General features: G+C 40.9%; 5 protein-coding genes across 8 annotated transcripts; 3 read left to right on the plus strand and 2 right to left on the minus strand.

The window, feature by feature from the left end:
• Nucleotides 1–1,388: 1,388 nt before the first annotated feature.
• On the plus strand, nt 1,389–3,076 carry LOC108598501 (ras-related protein Rac1). Its single transcript, XM_017985172.1, has one exon. It carries the CDS (start codon nt 1,631–1,633, stop codon nt 2,207–2,209), a length of 579 nt encoding a protein of 192 aa, XP_017840661.1. The 5' UTR covers nt 1,389–1,630; the 3' UTR covers nt 2,210–3,076.
• A 523-nt stretch (nt 3,077–3,599) lies between these two features.
• On the minus strand, nt 3,600–4,844 carry LOC108600801 (calumenin). Its single transcript, XM_017988584.2, has 2 exons — nt 4,315–4,844; nt 3,600–4,252 (listed from the first exon to the last, which is right to left on the minus strand). The coding sequence occupies exons 1-2, from the start codon at nt 4,775–4,777 to the stop codon at nt 3,738–3,740; spliced, it is 978 nt and encodes a 325-aa protein (XP_017844073.1). The 5' UTR covers nt 4,778–4,844; the 3' UTR covers nt 3,600–3,737.
• Nucleotides 4,845–4,892: 48 nt separating this feature from the next.
• On the minus strand, nt 4,893–7,502 carry LOC108600800 (rab5 GDP/GTP exchange factor). 2 transcript variants are annotated; one of them, XM_017988582.1, is made up of 5 exons: nt 7,404–7,502; nt 7,163–7,343; nt 6,572–7,100; nt 5,097–6,506; nt 4,893–5,046 (listed from the first exon to the last, which is right to left on the minus strand). In XM_017988582.1, the coding sequence occupies exons 2-4, from the start codon at nt 7,320–7,322 to the stop codon at nt 5,099–5,101; spliced, it is 2,097 nt and encodes a 698-aa protein (XP_017844071.1). In that variant the 5' UTR covers nt 7,323–7,343; nt 7,404–7,502; the 3' UTR covers nt 4,893–5,046; nt 5,097–5,098. The 2 variants fall into 2 exon arrangements, with proteins under 2 accessions (XP_017844071.1, XP_017844072.1); XM_017988583.1 differs by having other exon boundaries at nt 4,893–6,494.
• A 253-nt stretch (nt 7,503–7,755) lies between these two features.
• On the plus strand, nt 7,756–10,059 carry LOC108599012 (phosphatidylinositol-glycan biosynthesis class W protein). Of its 2 annotated transcripts, XM_017985790.1 has the most exons (3): nt 7,756–7,880; nt 8,904–9,263; nt 9,327–10,059. In XM_017985790.1, exons 2-3 carry the CDS (start codon nt 8,981–8,983, stop codon nt 9,992–9,994), a joined length of 951 nt encoding a protein of 316 aa, XP_017841279.1. In that variant the 5' UTR covers nt 7,756–7,880; nt 8,904–8,980; the 3' UTR covers nt 9,995–10,059. The 2 variants fall into 2 exon arrangements, with proteins under 2 accessions (XP_017841279.1, XP_017841278.1); XM_017985789.1 differs by lacking the exon at nt 7,756–7,880 and having other exon boundaries at nt 8,355–9,263.
• A 524-nt stretch (nt 10,060–10,583) lies between these two features.
• LOC108601149 (WD repeat-containing protein 35) lies at nt 10,584–14,682 on the plus strand. 2 transcript variants are annotated; one of them, XM_017989078.1, is made up of 8 exons: nt 10,584–10,672; nt 10,727–10,838; nt 10,887–11,311; nt 11,366–11,555; nt 11,611–12,198; nt 12,256–12,637; nt 12,693–13,615; nt 13,676–14,682. In XM_017989078.1, the coding sequence occupies exons 1-8, from the start codon at nt 10,649–10,651 to the stop codon at nt 14,638–14,640; spliced, it is 3,609 nt and encodes a 1,202-aa protein (XP_017844567.1). In that variant the 5' UTR covers nt 10,584–10,648; the 3' UTR covers nt 14,641–14,682. The 2 variants fall into 2 exon arrangements, with proteins under 2 accessions (XP_017844567.1, XP_017844569.1); XM_017989080.1 differs by having other exon boundaries at nt 10,899–11,311.
• The last annotated feature ends 3,086 nt before the right edge of the window (nt 14,683–17,768 follow it).

A 17,768-nucleotide genomic window follows, 5' to 3' on the forward strand; every position in this document is an offset into this window, starting at 1 on the left:
AGCTTATTCAAAACATTTAAAATTCCTGTCAATCGTGTGCTTCGAAGCAGCCTATAATGATATAAAAGCTCAAGTTTACCCATGCGAAGCTTCTTGGCATGCTTCAGTGCATCCTCTTTTACCTTGTTATGCATCTCCATGGTTGTCTCTAACTCCTTAAGATCGCCGTCTAACTTCTTCTTAGATGCCACAGCTGCCGTGCGCTGTTTACGCTTCTCATCCAGCTCGGCCTCAAGATCTCGCAGCTGCTTGACAAGCCCACGGTGCTTCTCCTCAGCTCCCTCCTCCTTGTCATGCTTTTGTTTATATTTTTTTATATTAGTTTGTTTTGTTTATTTGCGTTGAATTTCCATCGTCGTCTTTTGCCTCTGGCACATTTGTTATTGCCACGCTGCGCCCCCCCATTATTTTAGCTCTGTCCTGCTTAATTGATATTTTTTGGCAAGTGACGCAAGTATGTATTTATTTTTATTAAAAACAGTGCCCGCATTGTCCCATGTGCATGATCGTACAGCGAAAAAGCGAGAGATAGTGTTGCGTCGGTGGCGGCTCGCAGCAGACTGATTAGCGTGCGCCTTCTGAAGTTCTGCGCTTCCATCGTTGGGTGTGGCGAGCCAATGGCGTGTCGGTAACTACTCGCTGCTTATCGGCTCGCTCTGAAATTTATATATATGAGGCGTTTTGATTGGTTAAGCAATAAAGATGGCGGGCCAAGCACACAGGGCATTATCTGGTATTAGTGCTGGCAGTTTTTGCTAGCTAATTTTATTTCAATGCCGATTAATAGAGCTGAACACTGATGTTATTAGAATGGCTAGTTGCTCATCACTGTTTAGGTGCTGTCAGTTGCTGTTAGTAAGTTAATTTTTTATTTCGATGCCGATTAATAGTGCTGAGCACAGTGTTATTGGAATTTTTAGCTGCTCATCACTGTCTATTTAAGCGGCGACAATAGGGTTACTTGTAGAATTTAAATGTGTATTTAGATGTCTGTAAGCATTTTATGCTAGAATGACAATCACAACTAAACTGATATTTAAATAAGTTCGATATGTTAGCTAGTTTTATATATTAGTTCAATATGTTTTAGTTAGTTTTAGTTTGGTATTGTTGGAGCTCATACCGATGTGTCGAACGTTTGATGTGGACTCATACCGATGAGTCGAACAATTATTGCGAGCTCAAACCGATGACTGGAACAATTGAGCCGAACTCATACCGATGAGTCCAACAATTGGTTCGAACTCATACCGATGAGAAATGCAGCCGATATGTTAGCGGTAAAAAGCTAGACAAGAATCGTGACTGTGATCGATAGTGTGTGAGTAACATCGTAATTGAATCGATGGAATCGATGCATCGATGGCAGTAGTGTTTTCTTTGCACATCTCTAGGGCAAGTACACAGAAAATTATTTTTTGCTGTAAAAAATAAAAAGAAACGCACAAGACGCGCTCTAAAAACGCAGTTAAAGCCAAAATACCGACACTGCGACTCCTGCACAGGACGCAAGCCATAAAACTTGCAAAGAAAACATCAAGAACAAGGGTTTTTAAGCATCTGCTATAGACTCGCCCAACAACAAGAACAACGCCAACCGCAGCAGCAACTACAACAAGTACAAGCAAATATGCAGGCGATTAAATGTGTCGTCGTGGGTGACGGTGCCGTTGGTAAGACTTGTCTGCTGATCAGCTATACCACAAATGCATTTCCCGGCGAATACATACCTACGGTGTTTGACAATTACTCCGCCAATGTGATGGTCGACGCTAAGCCCATTAACTTAGGGTTATGGGATACGGCCGGTCAGGAGGATTACGATCGCTTGCGTCCACTGTCGTATCCACAGACCGATGTCTTCCTCATTTGCTTCTCGCTGGTCAATCCAGCCTCGTTTGAGAATGTACGCGCCAAATGGTATCCGGAGGTGCGTCATCACTGCCCCAGCACGCCCATTATTCTAGTGGGCACCAAACTAGATTTGCGCGACGACAAGAACACCATTGAAAAGCTGCGCGACAAGAAACTCTCGCCCATTACTTACCCTCAAGGCCTTGCAATGGCCAAGGAGATTGGTGCCGTCAAATACTTGGAATGTTCGGCACTGACACAAAAAGGCTTAAAGACCGTTTTCGACGAGGCCATCAGATCAGTGCTCTGTCCTGTGCTTCAGCCAAAATCAAAACGCAAATGCGCACTGCTCTAATTTTAAGACGCACACTCAGAAACACACACATACATATATACACATCCACTAAACATTGTATTTGTCGTCAAGTCGAAAACGTAATATTATTAACAATTATGTAATTTAAGCTGAAGGTAGCAGGCTGCATCTGGGTCTCTCCCAGGTAAAGTAAATTTTGCTTTGTTAAAATTGTCGTCCCTTAAGGGGAAAACCCGAATTTTCTACTAACTATTAAAATTCTGTTAATCGTCTTAGTTCTTATTTCTTATATTTTGTTTATCAAACTCAATACAAATTAATTTTAAATCATGTGCATTAATTTCAACTAAAAGTTAATTAAAAATTAATGTTGTAAAACCAAAAAAAAACAAACACACGTATAAAACTCATAGAAAACAAGTCGTATCTAAGAAGACTCTTAGCCACAATAATCGCCTCTTTAAATACATAGATTAATCAATTGATAGATCAGTAAATGTTCGTTCCATTGCAATTAAAATTAGCATACATTACACATACCTGTATTTAAATGTTGAAGAAGAGTATCAATGAGATCTGAAAGCTGTGGCATATTGCAAGTAGTAAACACAAGTACACAGCTTACGCAACTTTTCCACAACAACTTTTTAAAACAATATAGTCAGGAAATATATGCAAATATAAACATACATATGTATAAGATAATGTCCTTCGTATACTATGTACATGTACTGATTTAAAATACACAAAACCAACTAAGAAACTAAAAGAAAAACAAAACTCAAAATGAAACTGCATAGTTTGTATTTGATATTTAAACCAAGAAAAATACAGAAACGTCTAAAAAATAAATACTATACATTACTTATACATAAATGTGTCAATGGAAGTCAAAATAAAGCATATAAAAATATCAAGTTACTATAATTTTTATATATGATTATAAGCATAGACATGCAAATATTACAAAATATGCATAGTAAGAGACTTCAACAGGTCTTTAATTTCACAGACATTATATGTATTGTATGTACATATGTATGTAGTATATACAAAGACAGCGGGTTACTGGGTATCATTAACAAAAATGCTTATCAAAGCAAAAATGTATTAAGAATAATATTCAAAACAGAAGAATGAAATCAGCGTCCAGCGCTTGGAAACATGTATGTATACGTATTGGAATGTTCTCGCAGCTGGAAATTAATTGAGCACAACAGCGCAACAACAAAAAGCATTTATGTTTATGTTACACATAACTGCATATGTGTCTATATCTGTATCTGTGACGTGTCCATTATATGTCTGTCTGTATGCGTGTGTGTGTGGATGCTGGGAGTGAGCTGACGTGTACGCAATTCAATCAAAGACTCAACGCTAATCAATTAGTCCGGAAGTTAGGAAAACACTGATTAAATTTCACGATTAGTTAAAGTTAAGTCTCTTTTTATAATGCACTTTTGAGTTATGTTTAACTTACAATTATTACAATTTATTTGGCATTTGATCCGAACTTGGCTTACTCTCTAGAGATTCATTGGTTGGGATATTCCTCAAGAAATGGCACTTAAAATTCATCGTGGCGTGCCAGTGCCTCGCCAAAGTCTGTGGCTTGCGAACCCACGAACACATCATACTTGTCCAATACCTCGTCTTTGGTGAGCTGCTCATCGTGATCCATATCTGCCTCGAATATCAAATGCTTCGCTTCACTACCAGCATGATCAAAATCTTTGGGCACAATCCACTGGCGTACTTCCTCTTCATTCAGATAGCCATCGTTGTCTAGATCGCGATGCTTTGAAAAGGCCTCGCGCTCGCTGAGCACCCACTCAGGCTCTTCCTCGTCCACCCCCGATGGGCGGTACATATCGCCTATATATTCGTCTACAGAGATTTTACCATCCTTGTCCTTGTCCAAGTCCTCCACAGTCTCTTGCAAGACCACATCGCGCATACTGGGATGTTCCTCTGGATGTAAAAAAGCCGTAAACTCCTCGCGTGTCAAATTGTCGTCCAGATCCTGGTCAGCTACACCCCAGCGGCGGCGATCACGTTTCAACATGCTCTTGTAGGAGATACCTGCAATGGCATACATTCCCGTTGGAAAAAGAACACTTTTTAAATTGGAAATGTCTATATACCGTGCTCCTCCTCCTCCAGGACATCCTTATCCAGATTATCCATGAAGCCATAGATATTCTTGCGATAAGCGTCCCAACTAATAGTTTTATTATTGTCTGGATTGTGCTGGCGCCATAGGCGCCCAACATCTTCCTCGATATAGCGACGCTGCGTATATTGAATCCAGTTTTTCAGTTCGGCTAATGTAATAAATCCATCCTTGTCCTCGTCAATGCGATCCACTATCAGGCCCAGACGTCGCTTGCTTTCCTCTGGCGAAAGATTGTCAAACTTTTTGGATTCGTCTGCGCCCAGAAATGCTTCGTGGTCATATTGCGCGTTGTGTTCGCTACCATCAAAGTGCTTGACATGCAGGGAATCGTGTTCCAGAGGATTATGCGGCAACTCGTCAGTCGCCGGTATGCTCGATGATGCTGCTACGCCTATCAGGGCGGCAACAAATAAAAACATTCCGAATCTCATTGTTCGGCCGGATAAATAAGCGCCCGCCTGCGTTGACTGTTCAAGCAAAAGTAACTTATTAGATTCTACAGTTTCTTATAATTTTAATTGAGTTTAAGTCTAGTGTCAGGGCAGTGCAGCAACATAAATACACATGTGCGAGCGAAAGAAACGATGTTTGAGTTCGTTCATGTTGGAGTTCGTCTAAATTGTTTGAAGCATATGTTTGAGCTCGTCTCACTTGTTCGGTCAGCGGGAACATTTAAATGCGGCCGATATTGGATTGAATGCTATAAATTTGTATATTTAATTAAATAAGTAAACATCGAGCACTATTTACAATTATTTGAGACTATCAACTCCTGCCTTCGCTTCGTTTGTGTCTTGGCTAAGAGAGCTTGAGTCGCCGGTATTGCAGGATATACTTGGAATATTAAAGTTAGAGAAGCCACGATAGTTGGTTACCTCCGGCTTTAATGGCGATGGCAATAGCACGTTGCTAACAGGTACTTCACTATCTATCAAGCTGCCTCTTGTTGTCCCCAGCTCCAAGTTGTTTGCCTCGACTAAATTGGGTTGTGCGAGCGGATCAAATTCATCGAGATTAAGCTTGGACTCATCCGCAGCGCTGTTTTCCCCGCTCTGGTCCGACAAGTCAAAGTCGTAGTTGATATTGGTAAGCCCGCCTTGGAACTCGGTACTTAGCAAGGGCATATCGCCATTCTCAGAAGAATCCTCTAACAGAGAAACTGCATCGAAGGGTGTGTAATTAAAAATGGGCGATGCAAAAAGCTGATCCTGCTGTGCAGTTTGTTGTAGCGGCGACAGTCGCCCCATGGAGTTAATGCTGGTATCCTTCAGCGCTAGCGTGTGAGATGGATGTAGCAGTGAATCGTCTGGCGTTGAAAGTGCTTTCGCCTTGCCTGCGGTGGAGAGCGAGCTTTGAAGTAGATTTGTTTGATAGTGTCCTGTAGCCACTTCCAGCGTGAGGTGTGCACGCGCCTGGCTAATGAGATGTACTGGCGTCTTAATGGGCAGCAGGTTGAGCGGTGCTTTGGCAATGGCTGCATCTACTTTCTCAGTTACCTCGCGCTGGAATTCTATCAGCTCTCGTTCAAAGTCCTGTATGCCTGTACTAATGGTAGAATTGCGCTTCTGAAGCTGTTCCATGCACTTCATGTTCTCCGATATCAGGTGCAGGCTCTCGCAGGCAAGCAGCGCACTCTCCCAAGGCGTGCTGTAAGCCTGCTCGCCAGACATGAGTGTCGCAAACTCCTCTGCACCCAGACTCAGACTCTCAGCATTCAGAGTCTCAATAAAAGTAATGGCCGAGCAAAGATTGGTGAAGTAATAACCGCCCTCACCGCTCATCACACGTGACGCATTGGTGAAGCGATTGACGAAGTTTATGTTGCTATGCAGGCGCACAGGATTTGCTTTGAGTACTACAAATATTAACGCTGGTAGAAAGTCATCCGCACTTGCTGGACCGCCCGTTGCGCGTTTGAGCAACTCGAAAATATGGCGACAACATCGAACGGTGCAGAGCAGCTTTTCTTGAGGCGAATAATAGGAGTCAATGCCTACAAGCTCAGAGATGGCATTGTAAACTAAATCACGTGCTTCGGCATTCACCTCATCTATGCTGCAGTCCAGATGCTTGGCCGTAATCCAACTCAATTGACGTATTCGTTTTTGCACCTGCACATCGCATTCTTCATCTGTAGTGAAGTACGGACTGAAGAGCAAACTGCAAAGTCAATAAAATCTTTATTTAATTTACTATATATATTTAATGCTTTGGGTATGACTCACTTATGATTCTGTGTCATGACGACTTTTTCAAAAAAGTCAATTGCACTATCGCGATCCTCGTTGGTTGCTATCTCAAAACGCGCATCGTTGTGTACAATGTCTGCAAATCTTGTGTATGCGTTTTGCACCAATTCGGACAGCTCATCGATGTTGAGATTGCTATGTGAATTGATGTACTTGCATATCTCATAGTCCAGATGCTGTATTTCGCTTTTAAGCTTACGCTTTGCCTCGTCTGGTATGCGTAGCTGGCGCAATTGCAGCACAAACTGATTCTCTGTGGCGCTGGGCACGCGAGCGGGCTGCTGCTGTGCCACCGCAGGCAACTTGCTCTTCAGGGTTTTCTGCAGCACTGCTGGCACTGTGAACTTCTTTTTTGGCATTGTATGCGCGTTTCTTGCTTCCTCGGTTTCCTTTTTTGACTTGGAGCGGCCTAGCGACAGTAAATGCTGTGGTGATTTTCGTTCTACAGTTCCAATAGCCGCACTGGCGCCACTACTTTGCGCGGCTTCATCCTCGCAGGCCTTAACTGCAAGGAGGGGGATTACAAGCATGACTCATATACACATATATTTTTAAGATTGTGCTTACGCTTCTTTCGCTGCTTATCATTGCGCTCGCGGAAACACTTGGAGCAAAGACCGTCGAACTGTGTGTTGCCATAGAAACCGCAACCTTGACGACATTTTAGATCTTGTTGACCTATACGCAGTTTTGGTGGATAATAGTACCCAGGTGTATGTGCATCCATAGCATCAAACTGTGACTAAAACTAGAAGATCAAAACAAAATATAGTTTACCGTTTCACGATTCTTCTGCTGCTGCCCTTACAGCTGTTCTCTGATAGAGCTGAGTGATTTTTTCTAACTCGTTACTTCTTGAGAGTCATCGATATGGCGATTTTCAAAATTAAGTTTGCTTTGCTTACAAAAATAAAAAATATACATACTCTATAATATAAAACAGATCTTTAGCGTTAGAAAGTAATTTAATGATAAATATTAATAAGAAGAATGAGAGCGCTTACTTATAATCCATTGATTTATCTACATGATGTACAAAATTAAAAAATTCACCATAGAAGCTCAATACCTATCGATAATAGTTTATCAATAGGTTAAGCTTTTGTTCGCTGGTATGTTATTGTAGCAGATGACAGTTGTAAAAATATCATAAAATTTGAAGGGCTTATGAGCTTGCTAGGAAATGTTCATTAACAAATAATTGGGATAAATATTGGTAATAGTGCTTAAATTCGTGTTGCTTAATAGAGTACTGCGAATAGCTTCGCCAGGGAATGATATGCAGGTAAGTTAAGAGTCTTTTACATTTATGAAAGTAGCAAGGAGGATTTTGATATTACAAGGCGCGGCAACACCAACAAACACAATGTGGGCACCAACTGGCGCCAACAAGTTGTTAAGTTTAAAAAGGTGTGAAAAATTGGAAATGTACACTCGTAGAGCTGCATGGCATTGAGCTTGCTTCTTTTGTTATTTTTAATCTTGCCTAGAGGCTTATGCTCTGAGGCACTGCACGCTTATCTGAAATTTGGCGACGAAAAGGCAACAGTTATTGCGTGTGTGAATCTACGCCAATAGGAGTTGGCGCATCGTTACCAAATGCCGCGGAGAAACACGTTGGTTAGTAAGCATGCAGGGCAGCTGCTGCAGGGAGAGCGCCCTATCCGAGGCAATAGAGCTGCAGCATCCGGCTGCAGCACCACACATCTGAAGTAAATTTTCTTGCAGTTGGCATATGATTTTGTTAAATGCCTGCTTCAACTACTATTGTTTATTTTAGCAAAATCGAAGGCTTATCTATATCGAACATACATAGATTAGGCACATTTATCAATAACATTTTTTGTACAACATTTAGTTGGAAATGGGTTTGACACAATCAGTAGGCTAACTATCAGCATGGCCAGCGCTTTCGTTCAATTGCCCACATACTACGAAATTCCACGCGTCAAACAGGCCCTCGATAAGCATACGGATGAGACGTTTAGACAAAGTGTCACGTCCTTAGTGGTCATACTGACAACCTTTTCGGGCATAGTTTTGTCGCGTATCCTAACGCATCGACTATGTATGCGAAGAAGTTTGGCGTACATCTTGGAATTCGCACTGATTGTGGTGCCGGGTACACTCTTTGTTACTGTGGCATATCCATATAGCGTCCACTTTGTAGTGTTTATGGTTTTGTTACTTATCGTTTATATCTGGTGTACACGTGCATTGACTTACGCTAGAAATCGTGATCTGTTCGATTTGGGCACCCGTCCGGCTTTTCTTACTGTGCTTCGAGCTTTAACCCACTTAATTACAGCCATATGCATACTAGCCATTGATTTTGAGTGCTTTCATCGTCCTTATCGTAAAAGCAAGAATTATGGCGCTCAGCTCATGGATACGGGAATTGGTTTGTTTGTTGCCACCATGGCTATGGTATCTCGGCGCTCGCGCAATTTTTCGGACTTACGTCGCAGTTTGCTACGATCGGCATTGCCACTGATACTGCTCGGATGCGCACGCACTTTATCCATAACTATAATCGGCTACGGCCAGGACGATCACGAATATGGCAAGCATCTGAATGCTTTTTTTATTCTCGGCCTAACCAAGCTCCTGGGTAGCGTAATCAGTTACTTTGCCCACAACGACATGCAGTTACTGCCATTCTCCTTAGGTGAGTAACCGCCATCTACATATGGATTAGTTTTGTCAAAATCAAAATCTTTTTAATTTTTAGTTTTACTGATAGTGCATCAGATGGGATTGAGCTTTGCTGACAATGCCGCCTATGTCATGGATGAAGATATTGACCGCTCCTCTTGGCTGAACGCCAATCGTGAGGGTCTCTATGCACTGCCAGGCTTTGTGGTCATATATCTGTTCTTTATATACTTCATGCGTTGGTTGTTGTCCAACACGCTGCTCAGTTATGCGGAAATGTTAAAGAAACTGCGTCAACTACTCTCATTCGCGCTTCTTAGTTGGGCTCTGACACTGGTCAGCGTCTATACTGTGGGCGTCTCTCGGGTCACATGTAATCTGGGATACGTAATGTGGATGCTGGCTATAGTTATTACTATGCTTTTGCTCAGCTTATTTGTTTTTGACTTTATTATTAATAGCGTGGTGCCCACGGAATATAATCCTATTGAGTGCGTGGAGAAAGGCGTTAAGGTGACGGAAGAATCAGGAGAGAAATCTGTTTGGTTTATTATCTGCGAAGCCTTGAATATGAACGGACTCACGTTTTTCTTGTTAGCCAATCTTCTCACTGGCTTTGTAAATATCTTCTTAAAACCTGAAGAGCGCTCCGATTCCGTCTCACTGTTAATTCTACTAGTATATATGTTTGTGGCCACATGTGTAGTGTATCATTTATTTAGCAAGCGCATCCGCTTAGCTTAGGTAATTTTCTTAGCCACATTGCCTAGCTTTGTGATTGGATTGGAGGATAATTTTGTATAAGCGTAGCATCAGTTTTGTTTATTTATATTATTATTATTATTTTATGAAAATATATAAAAAGCTATAAAGAAAGTAATTTAAATGTTTTATTTTTTAATATTGCTGATGTTTTAGCGCATATGTATGTGTGTATGTACGTTTACATACTAATGTGTGTAAACAGCCAAACAATAATTATTAATTATAATTCGTACACCTAACATTTTTATTCATAAAAGGTTAAATATTTATAAACGAACATTTTCAATTCTTAATAAATTTACAAGAAATTAAACTCATCTTAAGCTCGATAAAGTTACAAACAAATCAGAAGAGGCACTTATTTCGTGCGTAAACTTTGTATATATACGTACAGTAAGCAAAATTTGCGAAGGAAAAATAAAATAATTGTTGTTGTTGACAAATCTATTTTTAAAATTAAAATGAAGTATAACTGTCCTTTTTACAGATTTACAATTTTTTAAAATCGACAAGCCGCCACTAAATAAAATAAACCAACAGGTTACTATGACAACAATTTTCATTGAAGCAGGTGCAAAACATACCGTGAAAAACTATTAGATAAATTTGTGAAGAACAATAAACGGTCTACAAATGTTTGTGTACCTCAGTAAAAAAGTAAGTATTTCTTAATTTTGTAAAAATAATAAACAAAGTAAATATTGTTAATAGATTGCTATACCAAACAATGTAAAACTCAATTGCATTGCCTGGAACAAGGAAGAGGGTTATATAGCAGTGGCTGGCAGTGAGGGCTTGCTTAAGGTTCTTAAATTGGATCAAGGTATTAATTTAAAATAAAATATAAAAGTATACTCATATTTTATTATAGCTGCCAGTAAAGGTGGTCTTGCGGCCGTGTCCAACTTGTCAATGAATCAGACACTGGATGGTCACAAAGAATCTGTGAAGGTAGTCACCTGGAACGATGCACAACAGAAGCTTACGTCTTCGGATACGGATGGCGTGATTATGGTATGGATGATGTATAAAGGCGCCTGGTATGAGGAGATGACTAACGATCGCAAGAAATCCACTGTAACCGGTATGAGCTGGACCTCGGATGGAGCTAAGATTTGTATTGTCTACGAGGATGGAGCAGTTATAGTAGGCTCAGTCGATGGTAATCGCATTTTTGGGAAGGAACTAAAGAACACCCATCTGACGGGTGTGCAATGGAGTCCAGACAACCGGCTTATTCTTTTTGCCTTAGCAAATGGCGAGTGTCATCTCTATGATAATCAGGGCAACTTTGCAGTACGTAAGGCACAAGACTTTAATTACATTTAAAAACAATATTGCATTCTGTAGATGAAGCTAAGCATAAAATGCATTACGCTGGGGTCGAGCTCAAATTCTGGCTCTAGTGGACGCGTGCAGCGTATTGCTAGCATAAGCTGGTACAGCGGACGAGTCACGGCCAATAGCCGCTATCGTCCAGTGCTGGCCATTTGCTATGAGAACGGGAAGGTACAAATTATGCGCAATGAAAACGACGATGGTAGGAGCAACCGGTTTAAAATTAATATTATTTAATTACTGTATTTTTTTTTTAGCTCCAACTACATTTGACACGTGCATGCGTAATGTAGACGCCAAGTGGAGTCATGATGGCAGCGTGGTGGCCATTTGTGGCACTTTGTTGGAGCCTGCAACGCCACTGCGGGATACGAATCAAGTTTGCTTTTACTCACCGTTTGGACAGCTCTATCGCACGCTCAAAGTGCCTGGTAGCGATATAACTTCTCTAAGTTGGGAAGGAAAGTCGTTGCGCATTGCCATGGCCGTGGATTCGTTTATCTACTTCGCCAACATACGACCGGACTACACCTGGTGCTACTTTGAGAAGAGTGTAGTATTTCTGAACAGCAGTAGTGGCAATACTAGCAACACCAGCAGCTCCGTTAGCTCTCCCATGAATGTCATTACATTCTGGAACACTGTGACCAATCAAAGCTTTTTAAAGGAGGTGGAGCCAACACTTTGTCTAGCGGCCAGCAATGAGCACTGTGTACTGGGTGTTGAATGCGTAAGCAGTAATATCAAGGAGATAGCCTTGAGCACGCTGGAGGCACGGGCACCTGGTCAGGATGATCATGTCTATCAGCTGTTGCTCTGTAATTCCATTGGAACGACTGTGGACTGTGAGTGTAATTTAATCTTACGAACTGCAACTTTTTTTAAAATAACTTATGTTCCAGCCAAATATACGGACATCAAGCCTTGCTTTGTGGGCATTAACTCGGGTTATGTGGCAATAGCCTCGCAAGAGGAGATACTGATCTGGCAGTATCACACGCCCAAGAGCAGTTCCAATTTGCCTGGTGTCAAGGCGCGTAAAGAAAAGCGTTTCCATATAGATGATGTGCCTACGGGCGTAGATTTAGCCAAGGATCTATTAATGCATGCCGAAAAGCGACGCGTTCATGACCCAATTTGTGCCTTGGCGCTATCCGAGAAACTATTATTGGTGGCGCGCGAATCGGGCGTGATCAATGAATATAGCGTAGCGACTGTGGCGCTGCGAAATCGCCACACGCTGCATGCCAAGGTGCACAAGCTGGCCATCAATTGTAATTCCACGTAAGTTTAGTGTGCATTGGCTGGCTCCTACTCATCCTTTCTTTCTTGCCTTCAGTCGTGCTGCTATTATAGACCATGTGGGCGTCATGACACTGCTGGAGCTAGACGATAATCGGGAGACTCAACTAAACTTTAGTCGCGTAGAGCGCAAAGATGTTTGGGCTGTCAGCTGGGCTAAAGATAATCCGCTTCTGCTGGCACTTATGGAGAAAACTCGCATGTACATTTTTCGCGGAAATGATCCCGAGGAGCCTATTTCGTGCTCCGGATACATTTGCACATTTGAGGATTTGGAGATTACTAGCGTGTTGTTGGACGACATTATAAGTGTAGGTGAGATCCAGAGCTCTGCTCACATTATCCAATTGCGTGTCAAATCACTACGCGATACAGATGATCTGCTGGAGCATGTGGGCCTGGAGGATGCTAAGCAATTTATAGAGGATAATCCACATCCGAGGCTCTGGCGTTTGCTGGCAGAATCGGCATTAAAGAAACTGCAACTGGACACAGCGGAAAATGCATTTGTACGCTGTGCCAATTATCCAGGCATAAAGCTGATCAAACGCTTGCGTCACATTAAGTCAGAGCTGTTGCAACAGGCAGAGATTGCTGCGTTTTATGGAGAGTTCGATGAGGCCGAGAAGCTGTACATGGAAGCGGATCGCCGTGATTTGGCCATTGAGCTACGAATGATGTTATGCGATTGGTTTCGTGTGGTGCAGCTTTATCGTATGGGCGGCTCTGGGGTCTCCGATCAACAGATGGAAACGGCGTGGCGTGAGATTGGTCATCACTATGCTAATCTTAAGTCTTGGGAGAGTGCCAAGGAATACTACGAAAAGTCGCATTACCTTGAGGGTTATATCGATTCGCTTTATCATTTGGAACAGTTTGATGAGCTCGAAAAGTGCGTCGAAAAGCTCCCAGAGAAGAGTCCACTGCTCACCAAGCTGGCAGATATGCTATCCTCCGTGGGTAAGCCGCTACCCTTTCCGTTGCTCCTGCTTCTTTTATTATTTTGAATCTTGCTTTCAGGTATGTGCTCTGAGGCAGTGCAGGCTTATTTGAAGTTTGGTGACCAAAAGGCAGCAGTTAATGCCTGTGTGAATCTACGGCAATGGGGCCAGGCGGTGGAGTTGGCGCAGCGTTACCAAATGCCGCAGGTGAACACCTTGCTTAGTAAGCATGCGGCGCAGCTGCTGCAGGAAGAACGCCTATCCGAGGCAATAGAGCTGCAGCGCAAGGCTGGACGTTATTTGGATGCAGCCCGTCTGCTATGCAAGCTGGCCGAGCGTGAGGTAGAAAAACGTTCCCCGTTGCTGCGTGTTAAAAAGATTTATATACTGGCCGCTTTACTGGCGGAAATTCATTTAAAGTCGTTGTCTGTGTCACAGTTGGACTATAATATTGATCGCAACACGTTATTGGACTCTATTAGCTTGGAAGATTCCTCTTGCATTGAGCGAATCTGGCACTGTGCAGAGGGTTATCATTACATGTTGCTGGCGCAGCGACAGCTGCGATTTGGAATTATGCACAGTGCAGTGATAACCGCATTGCGTTTGCGAGATTACGACGATGTGTTGCCAGCGGAGGATATTTATAGTTTATTGGCCTTGGCCAGCTGCGCAGATCGTTCATTTGGCACCTGTTCAAAAGCTTTTATGAAACTGGAATCATTAAGTTTTTTGCCAGAGAAGACCCAGCAGGAGTATGAAGAGCTGGCGGTGAGCATATTTACCAAGAACGAGCCCGAAGATAATAAGGTAGATAGTGTGGCCTGCTATGCATGTGACCAGCATGTTCCTGACAATTTGCCCTCATGTTTAGAGTGCGGTGCCCGCTTTCCGGGTTGTATTTCATCTGGTAAGCCCATAACACATCCTACCAGCAATATATGGATATGCTCCACATGCCACCACTGCGCCTCACCTATGGAAATAACACGCCATAGAACCTGTCCTTTGTGTCATAGCTTAATCAATTCATTAGACAAGTAAATTTTAACGCTCTTTTATTTATTAATAAATACAAAAGTACAAAACTCACCACACAACATCGATAGCTATCGATAATAAATCAATAGTGCCAGCTGGTATATGTTTCAGTCGCTATTGTAGTAGATGACAGTTGCTCAAATATTAAGGGCTTTTGTGCTTGCTGGGGAGTTTTTAATAACAAAAAATTGTGATAATTGTTGATAATAGTGATTAAATTAGCGTTTGCTTCGTAAAGTAGTGTGCATAGAATCGCCAGGAAATGAAATGCAGGTAAGTTAGGCGTTTTTACATTTATGGAGCGGCAAGCAGGGTTTTAGTATTACAAGGCGCGACAACAACAACAAAAAAAAAACGCGATGTGGGCACCAACTGGCGCCAATAAGTTGTATAGTTTAAAAAAGTGCCTGTTTAAGTGTATAAAAGTATAAAAAGCAAATATACGCGCGTCGAGTTGCATGGCATTAGGAGTTTGGCAAGGACAAGGACAGCTGGAAGAACAAGAGTACGGCGGAGCAAATTTGTCAAGGTAAAGTCAAACAACACACACACACACACCATTTATATATTTATACATATATATTCCTAAAATACATTTGTAAACAGAGTGCCACGCTTGCTTATGCAATTTCCCTATTGACACAATCACAAAATTCGCCAATTGTTTGACATCTCCGGGTTTCCTTAGACGTTCTCATTATCATTTACACACATACCCCGTTTACAAGCTCCCTTTCACTGATGAACAGCTGTAGTTGTATTTGCGTAAACAAATCGCACACAGTAACATTTCTTTTTTGCTCTTGAGTCATTTTATGGCTGCTCTGAAGCAAAAAATAGAATTTTCTGCTGCCCCTCCCTACCAAAATTTGTTGAGAGAGAACCGAGCACAGTGGGCTATCAGGCCTATGAGCGTCCAAGTTGCCCGTATAGTTTCAGTTTTACTTTTGTTGTGTGCCCGTGCGTGTCGCGTCTTAGGTTTTCCGTACAACTTTTCCCCCCGTGGCTCTGACAGTCGTTGCTGGCACCGTCCATGCTTATTGTATACTAATTTAAAAGAAAATATTTTTAAAAATTTGCAAACGTTGGCAAGAAGTGACCGGATTGGAGTACGAGTATAAAAATTCAATAAGGCCTGATTAACCAAGTGTTTGTGTCTTTTAACTTGTGTTGTTGCGCTAATTGGATTGTCAACAATGCCCAAGCGTTGTCACAACACCGAAAGACAACTCGACTTCGTTTACGCTTAACATCAACAGGGGAATCAATAGATTTCCTTTTTTCTTTACGTACTTTACTGTAGCATGTTTTGCCATAAAACCATACGGGTGTGTTACTGTGACAACGGGTCAAACGAGTCAACAATACCAAAAAGTCAGGTGAAAAATTCTACAAAGATTGCACTAACGACTGTCGGCATTTTTAACAAACTTCTTATTTTGGAGCTGGCACATTTAAATGCCCTACAGTACGCGCCATAAGTGTAAGTACTGCCTCTTGTCTATGGCCCAAATCAGTCTATATTTTGTTTAGTAACACTTTCGATTGGGCGGACATCCGCTTAAGATTCTACAAATACATATGTATCTGTTACAAGAGCAGCCCAATTCTCTAACTAAACATTGCGTTTAATACCTATACATGTATATGTATATATGAATATGTACTTAGTATATATTGTATAGTTTATTGCTTTGCTCTTGCGCTTATGTATTTTTAACTACATATAGCCAACATTAGTTCTATTTATTTGTTTTTCGTTTGATTTTTTTTGCCTTTAATCTCGACAGTTCCCATTGAGTCTGCAGCTGTCTAAAAATGAATTGTCGGCTACATATATATGTACATAGCTACTATATGTATGGCTGAAAAACATACATGTACATAGATTTATACATACATTTTTTTAATGTAATGCACTAAATCATTTAACGTTTAGTTTGGAGTCCGCTGATAAGAAAACTATAATTTTAAAAACTAGTGCTTTTTTTTTGGCAGGATAAAAAAATCCATTATAATAAAATAAACCATACTATACAGTGAGCACAGTGAGAATTGGTCTCTAACCAGCTAATTGTGATTTGCTGTGTGTAGTTTAATTTGCTTTGCATTTGCTTTCCTTTTTGTTCTTCTCATTATACACGTTACAATGTATTACGATTGAGCACAAATGTCAAATATTGCTTTTTAAGGGTCAGCGGTTAAAATAAATATTTCTTTTATTTCAATTTTCTTGCTGTGGTTAAGTTCTTTGATTTTCAATGGTGACACTGGACAACGGCGTTGAATGCAGCTTTTCTATATTTAGGCGCATCACATCTTAAATTGAGAAGTCCCAGAAAATATGAATACATACAGCTGCCTGCCTCAACGTAATGTTTTGTTGCTAAGCGCCGATGCTTAATAGCCTTTATATTGTATTTCACACTTTTATAATTTTATAAAATTGCAAAGTTTATCATGAGGTTCTACAAATACCCTTGTTAAAGAATATAAAAAAGTTGGCTGCGTCCAACTTTAATGCGTTCTTGTTAATTTTGCAATATAAATATATTTTAGAAGTAGTCTTCATTTATTCCAATTGAGGCCAAATTGTATATGCAGCTCAGGTATTGCTCAGTCAATACGTATATATGTATGTATGTTTCGTACATGTGTACGTATGTATGTACATAAGTAAGAATTAATGATTTGAAATTTTGTATGCAGCTCAACGGTCGACAATAATATCGAAAGTATATATAAAGAAATTTGTTGGGTTTTTGCTCTTTTAAATATTATACATTTGTATACGTGAAGCGTCAAGAAAAATGGTTTAAAAGTTGGCAAGACACTCGCTTCCGTCACCCGGAAAATAAAAATATTTACGAAGAAATTCTTAAAAATTTCTTTTTATATTTAATGCACAAGTGCGTTTTTTTTAAACAAGAATGTTGTTTTGTATTTCTGTTTTATGTATTTACATATAAAAAATGTACATAAGATTTCTTACTTTCAGCGGTAGATATGTATATACTTGTATAAGGGTCACATTTATTATAAGTCAACACCATGTTGTATAATTCCAAACTAATTTTCACATTGACCTTGAAGAATTTTGATTAACCTTAGGTAACAACAAGCTATGTTAC

Source organism: Drosophila busckii, chromosome 3L (genome assembly GCF_011750605.1).
Source record: "Drosophila busckii strain San Diego stock center, stock number 13000-0081.31 chromosome 3L, ASM1175060v1, whole genome shotgun sequence".
Lineage (NCBI taxonomy): Eukaryota > Metazoa > Arthropoda > Insecta > Diptera > Drosophilidae > Drosophila > Drosophila busckii.

Bases quoted from the DNA above. Each gene is read 5' to 3' on its own strand.
- LOC108600801 (XM_017988584.2), bottom strand. From the start codon at position 4,777: ATGAGATTCGGAATGTTTTTATTTGTTGCCGCCCTGATAGGCGTAGCA. The intron at 4,253-4,314 runs GTATATAGACAT...ATGCCATTGCAG, and splicing joins CCTGGAGGAGGAGGAGCACG to GTATCTCCTACAAGAGCATG.
- LOC108598501 (XM_017985172.1), top strand. From the start codon at position 1,631: ATGCAGGCGATTAAATGTGTCGTCGTGGGTGACGGTGCCGTTGGTAAG.
- LOC108601149 (XM_017989078.1), top strand. From the start codon at position 10,649: ATGTTTGTGTACCTCAGTAAAAAA. The intron at 11,312-11,365 runs GTACGTAAGGCA...TGCATTCTGTAG, and splicing joins ATAATCAGGGCAACTTTGCA to ATGAAGCTAAGCATAAAATG. The intron at 12,199-12,255 runs GTGAGTGTAATT...CTTATGTTCCAG, and splicing joins CATTGGAACGACTGTGGACT to CCAAATATACGGACATCAAG.
- LOC108599012 (XM_017985789.1), top strand. From the start codon at position 8,495: ATGGCCAGCGCTTTCGTTCAATTGCCCACATACTACGAAATTCCACGC. The intron at 9,264-9,326 runs GTGAGTAACCGC...TTTAATTTTTAG, and splicing joins GTTACTGCCATTCTCCTTAG to TTTTACTGATAGTGCATCAG.
- LOC108600800 (XM_017988582.1), bottom strand. From the start codon at position 7,322: ATGGATGCACATACACCTGGGTACTATTATCCACCAAAACTGCGTATA. The intron at 7,101-7,162 runs GTAAGCACAATC...CCCTCCTTGCAG, and splicing joins TGATAAGCAGCGAAAGAAGC to TTAAGGCCTGCGAGGATGAA. The intron at 6,507-6,571 runs GTGAGTCATACC...TTGACTTTGCAG, and splicing joins GTCATGACACAGAATCATAA to TTTGCTCTTCAGTCCGTACT.